A 21,392-nucleotide genomic window follows, 5' to 3' on the forward strand; every position below is an offset into this window, starting at 1 on the left:
CACACTATTAGTTTTCTCCCCTCCTCCTATTATTTTTAAAAAATTAGAAATATCTTTTTAAAAAAATAAATTAAACGATAAATTCATAATTTCATTAAACATAAGCTGTTATTGTTTATTGTTTTTACTGATTGAATTCGCTGTGGGGGGATGGGGCGCACACCTGCATTCTGCACGTGTTGGAGCCGCTCCATATTGTTTACGAATGGCCGTATGAAAACAAAGAGAGAGAAGAAACGGCAGAGCAATGAGCAAGGTGGAAAGCGCAGGCGTAGTAACCGAAACTCGGCAACACTGGCGGCACTGGGCGGGTATAATTTTGATTTTGCATTGGGGCTCCAACGGTTTTCAATCGAAAAAAAAGGTTTTTCAAAAAGAACAATCAAGGCCAGATCGCTGTAATGAGGGGAGGAGATCGTATACGCCCCCTGGTCCCTTGGGTCACATATCCGCATATGCAACAAGCTGCCCAAACAGTCCCCAAGAGCTCCTTCTTACCCCGAACCAGCTCCCAAAAGCCCCCGTTCTCCGACCCCGGCCCTAGCCCTTGGTCTGGCACAGAATCAGCGGCATTGGCATTCCGGCATTCGGTGTTCAACGTTCACTGTTCAGTGTTCAGTTCAACGGCAGACTCCCGCGCGTACGGTTCGGCGAAAATAAGAAGCAAACCCGACACGGTTACGGCGGATATTATTCGGTTCTTGGGTGTCCTCCGATTCGCGTGGCCAGTTCGAAAAAAATGCCAGAAAATCGAGTTGTACGTCGGTGGGAAAATACCGCCGGCATTCGATCCACATTGTAATTGAATTCGACTCCGTGGATTGAGAAACACAATTGAATTTTGTAGAAAACAAAGAGTAGAAAACCACATCGAATAGCAAAAACGATAAACTAGTCGTTAAATTGAATATACAAATTGGTGTTTTGATTAAAACTAATAAACATAAACACACTGCCACCGAACCAAACCAGCAGAGCCGAGGCAAAAACCAAAATTTATTTTTAAATACAATTATCTTATTTTTCGGTGGCCTGCAGTTTTCCAAATATTGTTCATACGCCACGTTGGCGCGGTGAAAAAAATTCAATTGGAATATAACCCAGTTGTTGGTAAGCGGTAGACTCAAAGGACTCGAATTGTTTGTATAATTCAAATAGTTTAAAAACATTGTTCTCGTGCTTTCGGTTGCAACCTAAGAGAAAGTTTATGCAAGTTTCCGAGTTTAGAAAAGTAATTAACGAGCCACCACTGATTGACGTCTTTGTTCTAAAAACTTGGAAAAGCTTGTAATTGCTTTGGGTACTTAATCAAGCGATTAAACCCAATTTCAAAGATCAAACTGGATGCCACCTGACCCCCACTCCGACAGACCAAAACCCATTCCCATCCGATTCTTCCACTCAATTTGAGCATCGAATTTCATGATTCCGCCGAAGCGAAAAATAGTTCAGAAATAAGCAAAAATTAACACGCTCAATTGCTTTCCCCGATTGAAGGGTCGATCTTGGATTTGATAAATTTCGTCGAGAAAATCAAATCTCATGAATACTGATTAATTCGGTGGCTCTCGGGTATCTTTGAAATTGCTTCGGCAAGAGCATAAATCCCTCCAATACGTAAAATATAAATACATTTAATTGCTTTTTTGTTTGCATATGTGAGAGTTCTTTAATTGGTTTTGGTTTAAGAATGAAAATACTTTTTATAAATAATTCTCATTTTCTCCAAAGCCCTCGACGAGCATTTTTCAAATATAAATAATTAAAAGTGCCTAAAAGATTTATCTTTGGGATTTTCGGAAAGTTGTTGTTAAAATTCCAAACTGACAGAGTCACGACTTGCAGAATTATGAACACAAACTAGAAATATAATGTTAAAAACTACTTTAAACTTTTTTGTAACTTGATAAAACATAATAAACCTGATTGCCACCTTGGCCACTAATTCAATCAGAAAGGGGCACAAACTTTTGCTGCCCTTAAATATTTAATGTCAACTATGATTAAGTGAAGCCACAGAGTATTATGTTGTGGGCAGAGGACTTTGCCATGTGAGTGGTTTTCGCCGGATAAATGGATGCTGCTTGTTGGCAAATGGACGCATCCGCATCTTGGTCTGGTTTCGGGAGTATTTTGGCCATAATGGTCAGCTGAGCAAACTGAAATCCTTTCAGCGCGAATTGCTTTCGGGTCAAGAGGACAGTATGTAGGATTGGGGGACCGGAGGATCCCCCTCTGGCATTAGTTCGGGTGAGCGTAAGCTGGTGCCAAAGAGCTCTCGCTCCTGTCCGAAGGCCATTAGTTGGTCCTTCCTTCGAAGTGCAAACGAAATCGAAAGGCCACTAAATAGTTGGCCCACACAAAAATGAGTTAAGAGCTCCTTTAAAGGTTCACACAGGCGTAAACAAACCGGGTATCTTTAAACGAATGCGAATAAGTAATAAATGAATGCCGTATGTCCAGTTTCTGTTCCAGTTCCAGGTCCAGTTACGGTGCCTGTTCCTCGTCCACTGTGCTGTCATGCATCAAAACATTTAATTAAATTGAAACCGATGCGGCATCCGCCCCATTGCTGACGTCTTCCTACGGCACTGGGGCTGTTGCCCGGAGAAGATGTCCGGCCGGCCGGAGGCGAGGGGCAGGTCGAGTGGCGCCGGAGACGTGTGTAACTTCAGCAGGACAACAAGTTCACTATCTCCGCCCCCAATGAATTTAAATGAAGGCAGTTCCAAACAAGTCGGTGAATCATGTACATATTTTAGCGGCTCTCCGTTCGGTTCGTCCTTCTTTTATGCAGCAATATATTGAACTAGTATGCATTGTCCTTGTTTCTCAGGGGTGAATGCAAAAAGTATTTCATAGGGGATAAGGTTTCTAATCATCTATGTCCCCGGGGTCCTTAGTGTTCTATCATACAAATCTAAAAATACGATTTTCTAGGATCTATTATATTTTTATGCCTGAAATCAGATCAAGTCAGTTTAATATACTTCTAGTTATTTGATAAGCTTTATGTATAAAAATAGTTGGTTTTAATTAGGAGTTTGAATGACATATTTATAATTTAAACGGTAATTACCTGCTTGAATTAAATTTTTTAATCAAATTTTCACGAGTTAATTCATTATGTTAAGCTAGGTTTTTGATAAAAACCATGTTAATAAAGCCAGCTCGGATAAGTTCGTATTAAATAGTCACTGTGTACTTTTTTTATATCCTTTCAAAACTCACGGTTTTGCAGCGTATCAAATATGAAAAAAACATGCACTTAATCCTATTATTTTTTATAAGAGAAGAATACCTAAAGGAGAAAGCAGGGACTCAATTGAATGCACAGGGATAACATTTTTTTTTAATAGTCAATTAAAAGAATTTAATGGAAACTACGGATAAACATTAAGAACTCTGATTAAATTTTTGAAACCTATTATTAGGTAATTAGTAATTACCCATTTAAAAAATAGAGGTCTAGCCAGAGAGAAATATATAAACATAACAAGATTAAACTTTAAATGAACACTAAACGAATCAGTTAAAAATAATATAGAGATGGAGCTAAAATTTGTGAATAATTTTCAATTATATTAGCTTGTTAAGAAAGGACGAAAAAGTCTTTGCATATTTGAAGGAGTCCATTAAGATTGGTCTCCCCGGAGTCTTAGCATTTGAAATCCCCTTCGGCTTTGCCACTGGACCCCATCAGTCTCCACTGGCAAATTCCTGGTCGGGAAGATGAGGAATGGGAGTGAAGTGGTCAGGGCAGAGCTCTTGCCTTTCTGCACTTGTTCGAGTGAAGAGCCATCGCCTGTCTCCGCTTTGTTCCTCAATTTACACATAATTGCAATAAATTGACTAAGTGGGTGCCGGGGTGCAAAATTTATTGTACAGATAGTCCGGTATCTGGGGTGCTAGAGGAGGAAAAGGGCGTGAGTGTGGAACTGCAGGCGGCGCTGGTGGGGATCCCATCCAAGTCGAGTCGAGTCAATTTCAGATTTGGTATGCAGGGCACAAAACGAAGAAAAACAGAATTGAGTGGGTTTTTTTTCGGGTGGCTACTGCTGATAGACACCGACTGATAAGATAAGACATTGAAATACCTGACGCCGCCTTTGCTACCATTCTGTTCACCTGTTTGGGCCGTTTCTTTATGTCCACAACGGGCAGTGGTAATTGGTAATGGTTCGGTTAGAGTGGTACGAGTGGCAGTACAAAGGCAATTGGCCGTACAACAGGTCGTATGAGGGCTGCAGAAGTAGTTCTCTCAATCACGGCAACAGCTTTTGCGGCTTCTTTATGGTCAGGGAATATTGTCCTAAATGGCTCACAATACCAAGGATAAGGACAACCATGCCGGTTGGCACTGTTACTGGTATTTCTTTTATTCTTCTGCCCAGGCTGGAGAAATGTAATTTAAAAATACTTCTCTCCGGCTCAGTCTGATTCACTTGCAAATATTTCTAATTCCTGTTATCTGAAGAACACCAAGTCATTATTATTTTTTGCACCAGCTTATCCTATTTTAAATATTTCCTAAGAACATGCAAACAAGCCAAATTCATTTCAACAATTAAATTCAAAGAAATAGAATCGCAATTCGCGAGAACGACTTGTCCTGCCTCAACACAGGGGCTTTTCTGTATTTTAAGTAAATATGTGCACATTTTCATTTATATCTCCGCCGATTTCTGTGTACTTATTTATATATATTCGCATCTACATGTGGATATCAGGCATGTGCGTACGCTTTTATCACCCACGGTTTATTTATATTTTAAAGGGGATTGTTTAATTTTCGGTGGATGTTATTGTTCTGGCTGATTTCGGAAGGTGCGAAAGAAAAATACAACTCGTAAATGAATTTGCGCTCCGAAATTTGGCCGGAGAAGGAGCTCATTAAACAATCATTTTGATGAATTTTTACCAGTAGAAGCCGGAGGAGCAGGAGCAGCAGGAGGAGCCGGAGGCACATGTGGCTAATTTGCAGGCCCATATATTTTATGCTCGTTTTGTTTTTAATTGTTCGGCATGAGTGTGAGAGTACCCCGTGCTTGTGGGGAAATTAAAAATGCTCGTTTAAGCCAGCAAAAGGCGTTGGTAATTACAATTCAAGTTCACTTTAGCAATATGGCCCGTTCTTCATACTACATACCACGGGAATTTTGCTTATTACGTTTTCTGGTTCCCTCAATGGCCGACCGGACAGCCTAAATACTACAAAAAGTGCCCTCCAACCCACATATATTTTTGTTTTTTAATAAATTGGTAGTATTTCTATGCATGTGTGTATGTGTTTTTACTCTGGACGGGTGGCAGGAAGTTAAAGCACTGCGAATGTTGGCCAAAAGTGTACTGACAGGGCCAGGGCTCCATGAGGGGGCTACGCGGAGGGTTTCAGGCCACTGGGGCAGCGGCCCTCTTTTTGACACACATACATATTTTTCTAGCATACACACACATGTATACACAGAAACAAATATTATTTAATTTAGTTTCAAACAAGTTTTTAGGGCACTTGCAATTGAACGTCATTTCTGAGGCTTGTAAAATAAAAGCATTTCGATTCTTATAATTTTTAGATTTAAAAATATGTAAACAATAAATCTAATACTGGAGAGTATTAATAGACACTTAAATGTCTAAAAATATTTAAAAAATGAATAAAAACCTAAAAATGCTTATATAAAGCTTCTTTTGAATGCACCTCTCGTGCAAAAGAAGTTTATAGGTTTATAGTTTTTGATTTAAAAAGTATTTTTTGATCAGTGGATACCCTAGGGTATGGGCTGTCCACATAGACCCGCACACCCCACACACACAGAGTCACACACACACTCCCCCACTAAACTTGTCTTTATTCCCTGTGTGTGCCCACCCTGTACTTGACTTGTCAAACACAAAAAAGTGAAACTGCCAGAGGAGTGCGGAGGAAAAGTGCGGAATAGAACCTTTTATTTTTTTCTCGGTCATAATGAACGCTGCATGTGCTTTCGAGGCATCCAGTTGAGTAACTGAATTGTTGTAAATTGCTGTGGCGAGTATTATTTAACACGTATTTACAAGAATTCCGTTCACAACATTTTGCATAAAGTTCTGTCCCTTTTTTGCCTGTCATTCTACAAAACTATTTTTAACTGGCAATAGTATTCCGCTTGCATTCAGATGGCTTATAATTTTCCTGAAAATTCTTAGATTTTTGCGGTAAGTGCAATAAGCTGCAAGTTTTTCCCATTTTCAAGAACCTGGTGCAGAGTTCAGAAAGTTTCACCCAGACTTGAGTGTTTACTTGGACACTTTAAAGAGCCTCCGGGTGTCTGGAACACTATACACACTCCACTCTAGAGCTACTGTTGCTGATTTTAAAAATAAAGAGCCCCTAACAGAGTCAGAGTCAGAGCCAGAAAGTGGAAAAAGTCGAAACAATAGCCGGCCCAGTGAGTCGGCGTGTGACAAATTCATTTAAAGTTTACAGCGTTTACGTTTGTGTGATGGCACAACATGGCGTATACGCAACATTGTCCCAAACAACCAAAAACCAAACCGAACGAAGCTGGCCGCTGTATCAGCACTTTCCATCACTTTCGGTGGCTGCCCATGGTACGTGACAGTTTGGCCATTTTTCAAGTTCACTGAAATTCCCATATCCCAAAGCCCATAGCTCAGAGAAGCAAAGAAAAAAAACTGGAAAAAATGTGAATCTAATTTTTTGCGATTATTGCAGAAAACGCAATTTTAACGGACATCAGTCAAAAGGACGTAGTCGTCTCCGTCCCCCGCCCAAAAATTTCTAAGTCCCCCCACAGTTTCGGTTTCAGTTTAGTTTCGGGGCGTTAAAGCATTTTGCTACTTTGGCAAATATTTGCTCACATTGTACGTTTATTTTTAGGGTGTGGCCGCCTACGAACGATCTGCCAATTATGGCCGACATTCTTTTTGAAGATTGTTTGCTTTTCATTAAGACTGCATCGTCGTCGTCGAGTCGGTCTCGTCATCGCTGCTCACTGCATTTTAGCGAAAACTCGGCCACAACCCCGGCCAGGCCCCATCATCGTGATTTAGAATGTGGAAACTTATTAATTAGATATTGGCATATGCTTTGTTTTGTCTATTTGCAATCATTTCCTTGGCAGACAAGATGCCGGCAATTGATTTCAATTGCCCAAGTGGGGTGTTTGCTTAATAGTTTTCAATGCGTCTCCGCTACGGAGAACGATGTGGCAAGTGGGCTGCTCAGGGTATTGAATCACACTGCTGTCTGGACAGCTAAACTTTTCCGCCTCATTCATTTTTGCACGCAGAAAAATTCACATTCTTAGATTAAAATAATGCATCTTCAGTAAGTCTCCAGACTTAAACAAAACTAAGAAACATTAAATAGTTATTTTTAGCATAGAATGTTTTCATTAAACATAACTTTACCTTGCCACCTTCTATGCCACCAAGGGCGGCAACAAAGTGTGGCAGTGGCCAGGAAAGTAATAAAAGGAACTCGAAAGGAAATAAAGCTGCCACTCGGATTATCGTTTTTGTGAAGCTTCAAGTGACGCCGGGACCGGTCGTCGCAATTATCTCGAGCTGCCAGAGCCAGATCTCAGGCATAGTTAAGGGACGACCAGGTCGCACAGGTCCTTCCTCCGCAGGAAAGACAATCCACTTGTCCTGGCTTTTCATCATCGTTACTGCCAAAAATGAGCAAAAAGGTTTGCCGACGTCTTTTTGAAACAATTGTCTATCGTTTGCTTATTCAGAAATACTACATAGAGGTATAATCTAGCTCATGGGAGGCATAAAAGTGAATACGACCTTTGTTCTTTTTATTTCAATTTCTTATAGTCTATTTAAGGGCAAATAATGGTAAAGAAAACAAGGGATTATTTATTTTTATTAAAAATGTGTAGCGGAGCTTAAGGCTCTTGAATAAGAAGCAAAAATATGATAACAATAAACGGAGATATGTTTAGAAAACAAACAAATTATGAAATTGTAAGGCAAGATTATATCTTTTTAAAATGAATACAAAATTTACATAAATTGTTGTAAAATAATAGCAGAATTAGCGAGTAACCTACCAGAAAACATTAGCTCTTTTCCCTAAATGCTTGAAACCTTGAAAGCTTCTTTGTAAGAAAATATTTAATACAGATGTTAAACATTTCCGGTCTATGGGGACAATATTTATATTGCTCACTCATATTCTGACACTTGATATTATAATTTTTTTTTTTCTAATGAGAAAAAGAAGGACAAATCACTGGCAATAATCGCTTCAAATGTTTCCAAGGCATCCGAGGAATCACTAATGACCGCCAGCTAGGGTCCTCATCAAGAGGCAGCCCACTTACCGAACTTTGCTTCGCTTTGAATCGAGAAGAGCTCCTAAGTCAGATTATGGAAAAAGAACTAACAAACAAACCACAGAAAAGTTCTGGACAGGAGTGTGGGTATGAGATAGGGCGACAATGAGTCTTGGGCGAGTCACGTCCTTCCAAATAAAACGGAATCAGGAAAAAATCAAAATCGATATCAATACTGGAGGTAACTTCATAAGCACGTAGGAGAAATCTGAAAAGTTTTCACTGAAAATGAGCATCAAAAGCTTTGTTTCTTATAAAAATAACAAAAAACCACCCAGCGGCCTGCCTCAAAGATCGCAAAATAAAATAAGACCTAACCAAATAAAATAAAACAGCCAAGAAATGAAATTAGATGAGTTTTGTTTCCTATTTTTTTGCTGCCCTTTGCATTTTTCAGGTCGAGGAGTTGGCAAATGGAAACCAAATAGGGCTAACTCAAAAGGGATACGCAACATTAACTTGGAAATCCCTCTGGCAGGACTTGAAATAGGATGAATTTTGGACTGCCACAATCCACAGCCACGATGGAAAATCACAGCGACTTGGAGGCGGGCGACTATTCGGACCTTGGCTGGGGCAATTGGAGTACTCCGGCATCCATCCTCTACACGGCCATGAGCAGTGTCCTTTCGGCGAACAACCACACCCCCCTGACCGACTCGCCGCCCTTGGACTTTGGCCAGGCCAGTACCAGCGCTGGAGTCTTCAATCACAGCCAAACGTGAGTTGGATCCGCTCTAATGCCTAATTATGACACAAACTCAATTAATCTCCCCAACACACGAACCCAAACAATCATCTTAGATGAAAGCAGTGGCGTAGATAAGGGGATTTTATTAATAGATCAAGATCTATTATTTTTTTAGACACAAATAACTAAATTAAAGTAAACTTGTACGACTTGTAACTATACAATCTTGGATTAATTAAAGTGTCTATCAAAGTTTTTGGTGGAATAGATGTAGCCCCTCTTAGCTAACGCCACTGCTGGGCCATAACTTCTGGACTTTTGCGGCTTCTTGATGAGTCCTGATGAGGCTGTCGTTCTCCCATCTGCTCCTTTTGTGTTCGCTGCATCTCTAATGACGTCTCCGTTCAGTTCAGTTTAGTTTCAGTTCATTTCAGTTCAGTTCAGTCATTCCGCCATTCAGTCATTCATTCAAACATTTCCGCTTAGCAGGCTCAGTGTTGGTTTTTTGCTTCCGTTTCCAATGTAAAAGGACGGAAGGCAAACATCCACAGTGAGTGCGGCAAAGTTAATGCACGGATACAGCCCATATACAAAACACAAAAACAAATAGGGAAAAACTGCGGGTCTTTCCATTTTATTCTATTATGCCGAGGAGACTGAAAAAGCGTCGGCACTTTTTGCAGACATGTCCCAAAATTTACTGCACCCCATATGGGTTCGTATTTGGATAATTATTATGATACGACTGCGACTGACGCATCGAAAATACATTCTCTTTTTTCGGATTCTGCAGCTGTTAGAGTAGCTGCCATATATCCTTCAGGCGGTGGCTGACACTCAATCCTACACCAACAGGACCCATTATCATTGGCTGTTGCCATTACGACCGATACTCCAACAACCGTGGCCTTCTTTTTTCGCCCTTTTTGTATTTTTTGAGCTGCCTATTTGTTTGCACAGACACTGCGTCCGATTTATGTGCAAATAAAATGGAAAAAAACGGTCGAACTCGACGGGACGAAACGCATATACCCTTGGAGCTTGGTGCTTGGTCCTAGTCCTTGGTCCTTGGCCCATATTTCGGTTAACAAAAGAATTCGGATTTCAAAGTAAAGGAAAACATTTAGTAAACCGTTTAACTAAGGAGGGCTTAAAGGTAATTTTAAATTTCTTAGAAATTTCTGAGAAATTCCATTTGAAGGCATTGAGTTAAGTTTCTTTAGGAAATGTATCTATTAGGGCTAAGGTTGAGTGTTTTATTAGTTTAATGTATTATGTGTTAGGGTTTTGAATTGAAAATCTTTCGTTTGAATCTTCCGAAATCTGGCTTAAAGTTTCTAAATTTTTCCAATCCTAACCCAAAAGCACATATTATTTTCAAAACTCATATACCCTTTCTGAGTGAAATGTGCACTCTTTAAACCTCAATACCAACATCAACAAGGAAGGGGGAGCCCAGAGCCGTGGCAGTAGTGGCTACATTTTTTTTGTATTGTTTGTCATGACATTTTCTTGTTGGCCCGAGGCTGCATGAATTTGTTTCTCTGGCTCTGGCTCTGGCTCTGACTCTTCTCTGGCAGGGCCTTCTTTCCAGTCATTTCTTATGGCGCTTTTCATGGGCCTATCATTTGCAAGCCCCACCCACGTAGGGCCAGGGCCTACACCCACGAAAAACAAATCAATAATCCTCTTTGCATTAGGCCCCTCGAACAAAAGAGATTTTATGTAAATCCCGGCAGTTCGTCATCCGAGAAAGGGTACTGAAAAATAGTAGTGGGCAGTGGGTGGGTGTGCACAGTATGTGTGTAAAGTGAGAATTACTGATGTGGGCATGTTTTTAATTGCTCCAAAGGAGAATGAATAAACACTAATGACTACCTAGCCAATTTAGTGCCGTCTTCAGCACACAGAGTGTGCATATTAAATGTCCTGTCTTCCAATAAAGGCCGGCTAACGACTAAAAACCTGGGGAGGAACTAGAAACCCCAAACCCAAATCCAGATGGCGCGACAGAAATCCGCCACACTGGCACATTCCCAGACCCTCTGTTTAAACACTCTCTGGTTGATGTGAACCTAAATAAACAGGCCAGATAACACAAAATATTAAAAAGATGACGACAACCGCCGATGAGTGAGTGGAGTGCCTCGTCCCTAGGCTGAAACCCAATGTTTTATGTGGCAGGCGGCGTAGGAGAAAAACACGGATTTGTCAACGCACGCACAATTACACACACTTAATAGCGACAACATCCTGGAGTCGGAAAGCACACACATATATCTACATACAAGAAATGCCATGTCCTGATGACACCCATTCACATTCTTACATAGACACATCACCCACTTGGCACTCGTTTTGGCGGTGCAGTGGAGTGGCGTGGCGCCGTGAAACATAACACACACTTAATCTCGATGTCACTAATTCCCCGTTGTTTCCATGTAACCCTCGTCCTTTAGCCTTTCCACAGAGCTGCCTCCCGTGGCGGATAAAGATGCGGCGGGGGCCATGGAGACGGCCGGTTCGTTTGCATTCGTGCTTCCGTGGTGGCGTCAGGTGCTTTGGAGCATTCTCTTCGGCGGCATGGTTATAGTGGCTACCGGCGGTAACCTAATTGTCGTCTGGATTGTGATGACAACGAAGCGGATGCGAACTGTAACCAACTATTTCATAGGTGAGTGGATATGCAGATTTAAGGACTTTTAGATTAAAAGCCACGTGAGCTGGCAGAGCGGATACGCAATCTGGAATACGCATACGGCATGTATGCGTATTGTCCGCAAAGGACAAAGTTTTGTGAATTTATGTTTTGCTGATTAAGTCTATTTTACAAGTTAAATATTTTTTTTATAGTTTGAAACTTACTCCTTTTTTATGCTAAAATCTACACCTCGAAGTGCTTATTACATTTCTTTTATTGCGAGCGTATACGTAATAAAATCAAGTATACGACTGGTGGAACGAATTGCGTCATCTACTGTGTTTTTATGCTATTCCATGAATTGAACTTACACACGAAATGATTTCTATGGTCTATAAACTCGTTTTTTCCTAGAAGTGGTTCATAATAAAATAACTAACTTGATTGGGCAAACTTGACTTCAAAAAACGACATATTTTAATTAAAATCAAACGAGCTCCTTTGACAGAGTTCTTCAGCTAATTCACTATTGAAATATAAATGTAATTAAAAAATGTTTCCCCCTCAATTAAAAGCAGTTTCTTTTTAACAAAATCACAACCTGAAGGGCTTATTTAAGAGGTCTCTTCCCAATTTCGACGCTTCGGTGACCGTTTACCTATTTATGTCAGCAACACCGAGAGCCATTCAAAAAAAAACCATCCCCGGGCAAAAAATTTGCATTCGCCCTGTTGCACCTCGGACCTGGCTATTCTACAAGTTTGAATTTTGCAAAATTCACGGACGAACCTGAAATATGGCAATATTTTTTGCCAAGTCAGGTAAAAGTCCCTTGTAAACAGGCCAGCTTTGATGGCATTAATTTTAATATCCTTAGCTTTTGGGCATAAAATCAAGTTATAAAGTTTGCTCACTGAAGGCTGAGCATGTCTTTTATTAATTGAATCTACTTGAGTCACGTTTCAAAGTGCATTTAATTTGCAGTCGGTCGGCTTGAAGAGCCAAACATACAGTTTTAATAATTCACTATTCGAGCGTTGAGAGTCTTCAAACTCTGGCAAACTTTGTGGACAATTCTGGTGCAACTCAAAGCGTAATGACATTGCCGAAATTCTGCAAACACGTTGCCTTAATGAGGTTAGTCAAGCTTCTGGACTAAATCCATTCCAGATTCCAGATTGCATAATTGCCGGTATTTAATTGAGCTGAGACTTAGTGGTCTTCTAATCCTACTCTTATCTTCGAAGGCATCCTGTGGACTTCCATATTACAATGGAAAAGCCCTAAATAATAGCCTGGACCAATTTTCTCATTCTACTCGCTCCCCGGTGCCCTCTAACTTGGTAATGATTATTATTATTATTATTATAACGTAAACTAAATGCCCGTCGAGCTCGAAGGGCTTTGTGATGGCATTTTGAATTTGCATTTATAAATACACATCGGCAATCATTATTAGTAACAAGTTCTGACGTTTTAATCATTTTCGGGCACCAAAATTTCAAATTCACATCACAGACATCTGGAGCAGAGGGTGGTGGCGTTGAGTTGGGTGAACGAATTTTCGGTGGAAGCCAGTCACCGGATGATAATCTTCTTTAGGTTCATTATCAATGCGTATTTGCATCTTTTGTTTGAGTTGCTGGAGAAGAGTATTCTTTAAGGATGAAAGTCTCTTAGTTTTGGTATTTAGTTCCTCCCAACATAAGTCATTTACTTCTAAATAAAGTAAATTTTTTTAAGAAGTTGTCTAATATTTAAGTTTTTCTTCATATTTGTAAGACTTGGCACAGGTATAAGGGGAGGCTGCTTATACATTTTGTAATATAATAGATAATCTGTTTAAAAATATTTGTGGTATGTATCACTTAATTCGGTTTGATTTAATTAAAAATATAATGCGTAATTCACCCCAAACAATATAATGTAGATTTTTGGAATTTAATAGCTTTCATAAAAACTAAATTTAGTAATTTAATTTACATGTAGATGAAACATGAATAGGATTACCCGAATACATAAAAAATATATACATAAAACAAAATATGATACATAATTTTAATAACATGAAATAAAATATTTTAGGCCTCTTTTTTGTACCTTACCAATGTCCTTATATTGAAGGTGTAGATTTCTTTCAATATTGTTTTTATCCCCGATAGAGTACCAGATGTGCAGATGCTGCTCTTAAAAAATTCCATTTGGTTATTAATTAAAATGGGGCACAATCGATATTCCGCTACGTGGCTGACAGTTCGAGGCCTCGGGTCTTGTGGGCCACGGAATAGTCACCAAGTCGACAGGCTCCCAGTCGATTGTTACATTGTTAGATTGCGAGATTGCTAGATGGCTAGATTGCCGGAATGCGACACGTCGAGCCGGCTCGTAGGCGTTATGTTGGGAGGCTGTTGATACCAGGACTATGTCCTATAGGACACACGGGCTAATGTTCTGTCCTAAACATTTGTTTTATTGTAGGTGCTGTTGGTTTTCGTGTTTTGTGTTTCGAGATTCTTTTTTGTCATTTTCATGCGCTTTCGTCGCCTTATCTCCAGCAGATAATGAAAAATAAACAAAGGCGGAGGGCCAGTCGGCAGACTTTCCTTTTCTTTTTCTTGAACTCAGGTCCAGGTTTTCATTTGTTTTTCGTAGTTTTTTTTTTTTGTATTGTTGCTTTTTGGCCCGGTATTGTCCATGGCTGTTGCTGATTCATTGACATGTAAATCGGCCCATGCAAATGGAATACAATAAAATGTATTCCCAGTAATGAATGAGGGGCATCCAGGCAGGGGATCCTCTTTCCGTTTCCTGTCTCTATTCAGCTGTCAGATGGCAAACAAATATGGCAGTCAAAATGGCTGCCAGTCAAAATACAAGAAAATAAATAAATAAAACCCAGAAAAATGCCAGTCAAAGTGCACTTCGTTTCGCTTACTAATTATAAATGTACAACGCATAAATAAAAACGGTCCACAAGTTCAAACGAGGGTTGCGTAATTAGAAATGTTCTTTGTTGTTTGTTTTCCTTCCATAATTTGCTTACTTTTGCCACCTGAACAGGTAGATAAGAGTGATTATTTGTCTTCTTTTTTTATTGCCATTTCTGCAATCAGTGAATCTCTCAATTGCGGACGCCATGGTCTCGAGTCTGAACGTTACCTTCAACTACTACTACATGCTGGACGGAGACTGGCCCTTCGGGGAGTTCTACTGCAAAATATCCCAGTTCATAGCCATGCTAAGCATCTGCGCATCGGTCTTCACTTTGATGGCCATCTCCATTGACAGGTAAGTGGACTTTTGGGGCTCAAGGGTCGACGTCTTATGAATACTCAACAAGGAATCGGTTACACCAAGATATACATGTGTATTCATCAGACCCTTATCAATCACCCACGAAGGAGTGCAGGAAAAATAACCCATTCACTTTAATAGGATATTTCATGCATGAAAGTACAATGTGATATGGCCTGTCACAAAGTTTAAAATGAAAAACTCTTCTTATAAAAGTTCTGACCCAGGAATGTGTGTGAAATTAATCTACTTGAAATCTGGAAAAGATAAAACGAATCAAATCGTCTAGACAACAAAACAATTGATTGTAAACAATTTGCGTGGAGTATTTCTATTTATAATGTTTTTGCCAAATGAACTGTCGAAATTTTTGCCAGATAACAAAAAATAAAACAGACATGTTGAAATGAAAAAGAAATATCAAAATTTTAGCATTTGTATATTGAATGTCGTAGTTCATTCAGGGACTAAGAGATTTTAGTGGACCTTATCCTATTTATGACAGAACCTTTTAATGGATTCTCGTATCAGCAGCAGGCTCTCACTTTCATTAACTCGCAGCTCAGTAGATTAATTGAGTTTCGGGGTTTTGGGCGCCGATGCATTCAGTTTTTTTGGGTGACCTTGTGCATTTCGGGTAATCAGCTTATGCGCCGCCAAACTTTCCACTTTCTGCCCCCTATTGGAATTGATTTAATTTGGCAACTTTATCCCCACTGTCCCCACGGCTTTTTTCAGGTACGTGGCCATCATACGGCCTTTGCAACCGCGGATGAGCAAGCGCTGCAATTTGGCCATTGCCGCCGTCATTTGGCTGGCCTCCTCCTTGATATCCTGCCCCATGATGCTCTTCTACCGCACGGAGGAAGTGCCCTCGGAGGGGAATACATCCCGCACGGTCTGCTACCCGGAGTGGCCCGATGGACCAACAAATCACTCTACTATAGAATCCATGTAAGTATGCTATCGAATGGTGGGATCTGGGAATGTTACAGATGAAAGTTGACAGCTTGAAGCTAGTGCACAGAAAAAAAGTACATTTAAAGCCTGCTCAGTGTCTATAATATTTTCAACAACCATGACTACTTTCTCCGAGTGTTGAAAATCCTAAAGAACTTCCAATGTAAGATAGAGGTGCAAAAATCAAAAAATCACAGCGACATGCAGCTTCTGACATGCACATGCAGAGACAATCGGATGCCAGATCCATAGTGAAATATGAGGATTACCGGGGTGGACAGGGTCGTAAATGCGGACGTTCGCAAACAAAACTGAACCAAGACGATGGCATAAAAAACGAACGCCAGAAAGCAGGGATTGTTGCTTGGGGGAAACACAAAAAAAAAAGGCCAGGAAGAGGGACAAATAAAACGTGTTGCTTTTTACAGCCATTTTGTATGGCAAATTGGTAGCAGCAGGGGGCGGCAAACGGAATCCTTTCGTCCTGCAATCCCCCGGCCATCGTATTATTCATTGTGTCCCACATGCAAGGCCATTAATTTTAGATTCATTCCAAATTGCTACTTGCTCAATAAAAAATAAAACAAAAGACCAAATCCAGCAACAATGTGCGATGGAAGTGATAAGGACTTTAAAAGCATTGTATTACTAACTGAAAGGCTTGTAAACATCATGTTTGATCTACTATTTTTACTGCGTGTGGTGACTCCCCCTTTTTATTGTGTTTTTTTTTTTTCCTTGTAATATTTTAGCTACAACATACTCATCTTGATACTCACTTACGTCCTGCCAATTGTGTCCATGACGGTCACATACTCCCGTGTGGGAATAGAGCTCTGGGGATCCAAGACTATCGGGGAGTGTACGCCCCGGCAAGTTGAGAATGTCCGAAGCAAGCGACGGGTGAGTGAAGTGATTGTTTTAGGCTAAATTTAGAAACTGATTTGATCACAATTGCATGTATTTATATTAAACTTCATTGCTTTTAAAAACCTGATAATAACCTCCCTTGTAAAACACCCCTTGTAATAGGTTTTAAAGTTTTGCATATAATTTAAACTTCTCCTACAGTAATTGCCTTCTTTGTTTGAAATCAATTTGCATAGTTCTTCGAAGTTGCTCCACGAAGCGCTTCGAACTTCAATCATAATAAAGGAATAAATTATTCTATAAAAGTTTTAAACGAATATGGCCTCAGGATTTGTAGTTACCTTGTTTAATTTAAAATTCTTCTTACTCCTTAGGTGGTGAAGATGATGATAGTGGTCGTCCTGATATTCGCCATCTGCTGGCTGCCCTTCCACAGCTACTTCATCGTCACATCCTGCTACCCGGCCATCACGGAGGCCCCCTTCATCCAGGAGCTCTACTTGGCCATCTATTGGCTGGCAATGAGCAATTCCATGTACAATCCCATTATATACTGCTGGATGAATTCACGGTGAGTAGTGATGGCCCATCCATCCCACAACCCATACTACAACCGCCATGCCCACAACAAATTACGTAAATTTGCGGTTGAATTAGCCACATCAGGGCTCTAAGTGCACTGGGTTGCTTCCCAGTCAGTCAGCATCTCAGCTTGAGTTCCGTTGAGAGATTAGCTGATTGGATAGTCTCCGCCCAACTCCTTGTTAATATCAGGAAATACATGTGGTGTGTATGGCTGGAATCATTAGACTGTGGTGTTACTGACACAGCAACTAGCTCGTAGCTAGTTCTGAATTAGAGCTTTAATAGGTTAATCTCAAAAACAATACATATTTTTAACTTAAAACACGTGTTTTTAAATAAATAAATTACACAGAAAGCGCTTAAACCTTTCAGGATTATGGAAAAAATTTAACCAAGATCTGAAATACACATATTTACCACAGGTATTAAAGAGAATAAAAGCAAATTTAAAACCTATCCGAACGGCATCAAAGTAGTTACAAAAATAAATCCAAAAAATGTTAAAAATAGCACATAATTCTTAATGGAATTTAAATGAAAAGTACCACTTTTTTAACCGCAATTGTAGCATATATCCGGCACTTTAACAAAGGAATGCACATGCGTACACACCCGTACAAATTGGCTGTTGCTGTTCACGCGCCCGTGTCCGGAAAAACGTACCGGATTGCAATTAATTTCGCTCAGTCAGCGGATATCTGACTGATGGTGGCAAGACTGACTGCTGGCACCGAAAGGATCCGCTATGACAGGGCTTTACGTTAACAAAAATAAAAGGAACAGAGAAAAAAAACAGAAAAAAATTAAAGTTTTACCAACACCTGCGACTGGCAACCAGGATCATAGCCACTTCCTGTCAATTGCTGGTGTCCCATATGCAAATGATGACGACAACGTCGTTTAAGGTCTTTATTTATTCCGGCTGTCCACAGGGAACGGAAAAATATTAAATGTCCTGCCCGGGTGGCCAGTAAAAAAACACTTCCGTCCCGTGCAGTTAAGGGGTTATATACCTTCTTTTTCGAAGAAAAAGAGGAAAGTTTGAATTTTTTTTTAGGTATGTAGCAATTATTTAATTACACGGATGTTTTAATATTTTAATAGTACACTTTATTAAGAATGTTTTTACAAAATTTGGTGAAAAATATTGAATAGTTTTTAAGGGGTGGCTGTTTTCCTTAGAGGCCTTTTTTTTTTTAGAGCCTTGCGGTGACAGTTCCCCTGGTCAAACAGGTCAACTTAAATCATAAAAGTAAAAAAATTTCATTAGTTTAGAGTAATCTCTTGTGCTTGAACGATCGATTTTAAAATTTTTTGTTTTTGTTTGGATATGGCAGCGTTTTATGCTAAAAATGAACGTTTTGGTCTCTAGAAATTTCACTAAAAAATTTATTTCGCCGAAAAAAAAGTTTGCGCGTGAAAAGTCGATCGTTCAAGCACAAGAGAATTTCATTACGAACATTTTAAAAAAAATTTGAAGTAAATCGGTTCAGTAGTTTTCCGTCAATCATTGTCACCGCAAAGTCATTTTTCAAGAAACACCATTTCGAGATATTCGCGTTTAAAGTTTCAAGTTCAGTTCAAGGCCGCAATGGGGCGCGCGGTTAGGAGCGCTGTAACTTTTTTTCTACTGCTCCAATCTCTATGAAAATTTGGGAAAATGTTCTCAAGGAATTGTTCTTTAAGATAAAGCAATAAAAAAATTTTCGATTTTTTGAAAATAAAAAAGGTATATAACCCCTTAACGTGAGTAATCGTTGTCTAGGACGACTCTCCATGAAGGCGAACTACTGACGATAGATAAAACAATGCATAAATTAAGATAGTTGATGTGTTCCAGGGTTTGTCCAGAGTCGTAATCCATAAATCGTCAATTAAGCCAGGAAGGATAAAGGGTTATGGGATGGCTTAAAGATAGCAACAAGCATGGGATAGAAATTTTTCACTTTTCGAATAGCTTTAAAGCATAAAACATTGCTGAACACTGCCACCAAGATTATTTTTCATCATTGGATATCCTTTTTTCCTCCTTGCAGATTTCGCTATGGTTTCAAGATGGTCTTCCGCTGGTGTCTGTTCGTTCGAGTGGGCACAGAGCCCTTCAGTCGCAGGGAGAACCTCACGTCCCGGTACTCCTGCTCCGGTTCCCCGGATCACAACCGCATCAAGCGCAATGGTAAGATAAGATTTAAAAACGTAGAAAAATGGACTGCACGCTAATGAATTCGTACCGAAAAAAAGATACCCAGAAATCGATACTTTATACCTGTCCCAGCTCACCGAAGTCCCATCGAATCTCGCACTGCGGTGAGTCACTGATATAGGAGACCAAGTTTCGATGGACCCACTTATTTTTAATTGAATTATTTTTCCTGGAAAATTTGACCCGCAGGAACACCGCGCAATGCGACCCTTCTGCGTGGCTCCCACCAGCCGGATCTGCTACAATCGGATGGCACTGGAAGTGGAGGAGGGACAGGTGGTGCTGGTAGTGGTCACAGGAAGCGTATGCCCTACCAGCAAGAGATGCAACAGCGGTGGACTGGTCAGAGTAGTGGTGGCACTGCCAGTAATGGGAGCAGTCATTCGAACACCACGCAACTGCTCTCCTGACAGCCGGCCGTCCAGATTATACCGCCGGAGAGTGTGGAGATGCAAACCCAGATTGTGTGCTCATCTCCGTACAACAGAAACTATCGACGCTCGAATCCTGGCATAGCCGGCACTATATCCGAAAGTGATGCCGCCGATGACAAAACCTGGCTCTAAGCTCTACTTTAAGGTCTCGAATTTATACTTGGCTAAGTGTTGATTGGAATCGAAAAACTAAAAACTAATCTCTAGTCTTAATTTCAATTTATTCTCAAAGAAACAAAGGCTAAGTAAGAAATACCAACCATAAAAAACATATTATTCTTCATTAACTCACTTATTTTTTTGTTCATAGAAACATATCAAATATGGCAGGTTTCTATAGCTATCGGGGAAGTATCATCTATTTTCTGGCTTCAATTTAGGTTACAGCTTCCATCATTTTAAATGCTGTTAAATTTTAAAAATGATAAAACTAAAATAAGCATTGTTCGTTAGAATGAATAAGATTATTGTTGTTATGCCCTTTTTCAAACAATATTTTGGTTCGCCATTTCAACCACAATTGCATTTGTAAATATTATATTCGGATGGGTTCCTATGTTAATATAAAGTTTATAATTTACTAGACGCTTACGGCTGCTTGCTTAAGTTGCAAAACAAAACCAAATGACTTTGAATGTGCTGTATGTATTTGTATTATATGTACTCGTACGTGTAAATATAAATGTCTGAATATAAACCTTATTGCGAATAAAGCGTCTTGCTCCATCAAAACATTGTGCTTAGTTATATTGGATTGCCGGATGCACAAATAAAGACTGTCAACAGTACTAGGATGAGTTCTGAGCCCTGTTACTTTGTTTATTCAGCTATTCCATACATATTATATTCGAAGTGCCAAGTGCAAATGGGCTAGGGAGTGCCCGAAATAGCAGACCCTCTGACAGATCTATAAAACCTTCGCCGAGGGTGTGTAAAACGTATTTAAATATGAATAATCCAACTGCCTGGGGCTTCATCTTTCAGTCTCTGAATTTGAATGCCCGTGCCCATGCCCATGCCTATTCCCGTGTACATGTTTATATGTATCCGCGTCTATATGCCCATGCCTACAAGTCATCTATGCTGACTCGCCTCGCCTCGACGGCTGAAAGGCTGGCAGGCGTATCAATTTTTTATCAGTAACCATTTTAGAGAAAATTGCATTTGATTTTTTTTCTTCGTGCCATTTTTATTTTATTTTATGTGCTCACTTCTCCGAACCACCCAGGCGTATACGTAATCCAAGCCCCTCAACACTCACTTAATTCCCCGCCGTTTTATTCGAATAAGTTATGAATAATTCGGTGATTTTTTATACCTGTTTTTTCTTTTGGGGAGAGTATGCATGTAGGTGGCCTCAATA

General features: G+C 39.9%; 1 protein-coding gene across 1 annotated transcript; it reads left to right on the forward strand.

Moving 5' to 3' along the window:
- The first annotated feature begins 605 nt into the window (after positions 1-605).
- TkR99D (Tachykinin-like receptor at 99D) lies at positions 606-20,761 on the forward strand. Its single transcript, XM_043211847.1, is given in 10 exon segments — positions 606-1,110; positions 8,749-9,072; positions 11,502-11,716; positions 14,797-14,971; positions 15,716-15,931; positions 16,690-16,840; positions 17,182-17,378; positions 19,429-19,568; positions 19,634-19,699; positions 19,785-20,761. Coding segments are annotated over 9 exon segments (1,767 nt in total). The 5' UTR covers positions 606-1,110; positions 8,749-8,842; the 3' UTR covers positions 20,162-20,761.
- Positions 20,762-21,392: the final 631 nt, after the last annotated feature.

This window comes from Drosophila bipectinata, chromosome 3R, assembly GCF_030179905.1.
Source record: "Drosophila bipectinata strain 14024-0381.07 chromosome 3R, DbipHiC1v2, whole genome shotgun sequence".
Taxonomy (NCBI): domain Eukaryota; kingdom Metazoa; phylum Arthropoda; class Insecta; order Diptera; family Drosophilidae; genus Drosophila; species Drosophila bipectinata.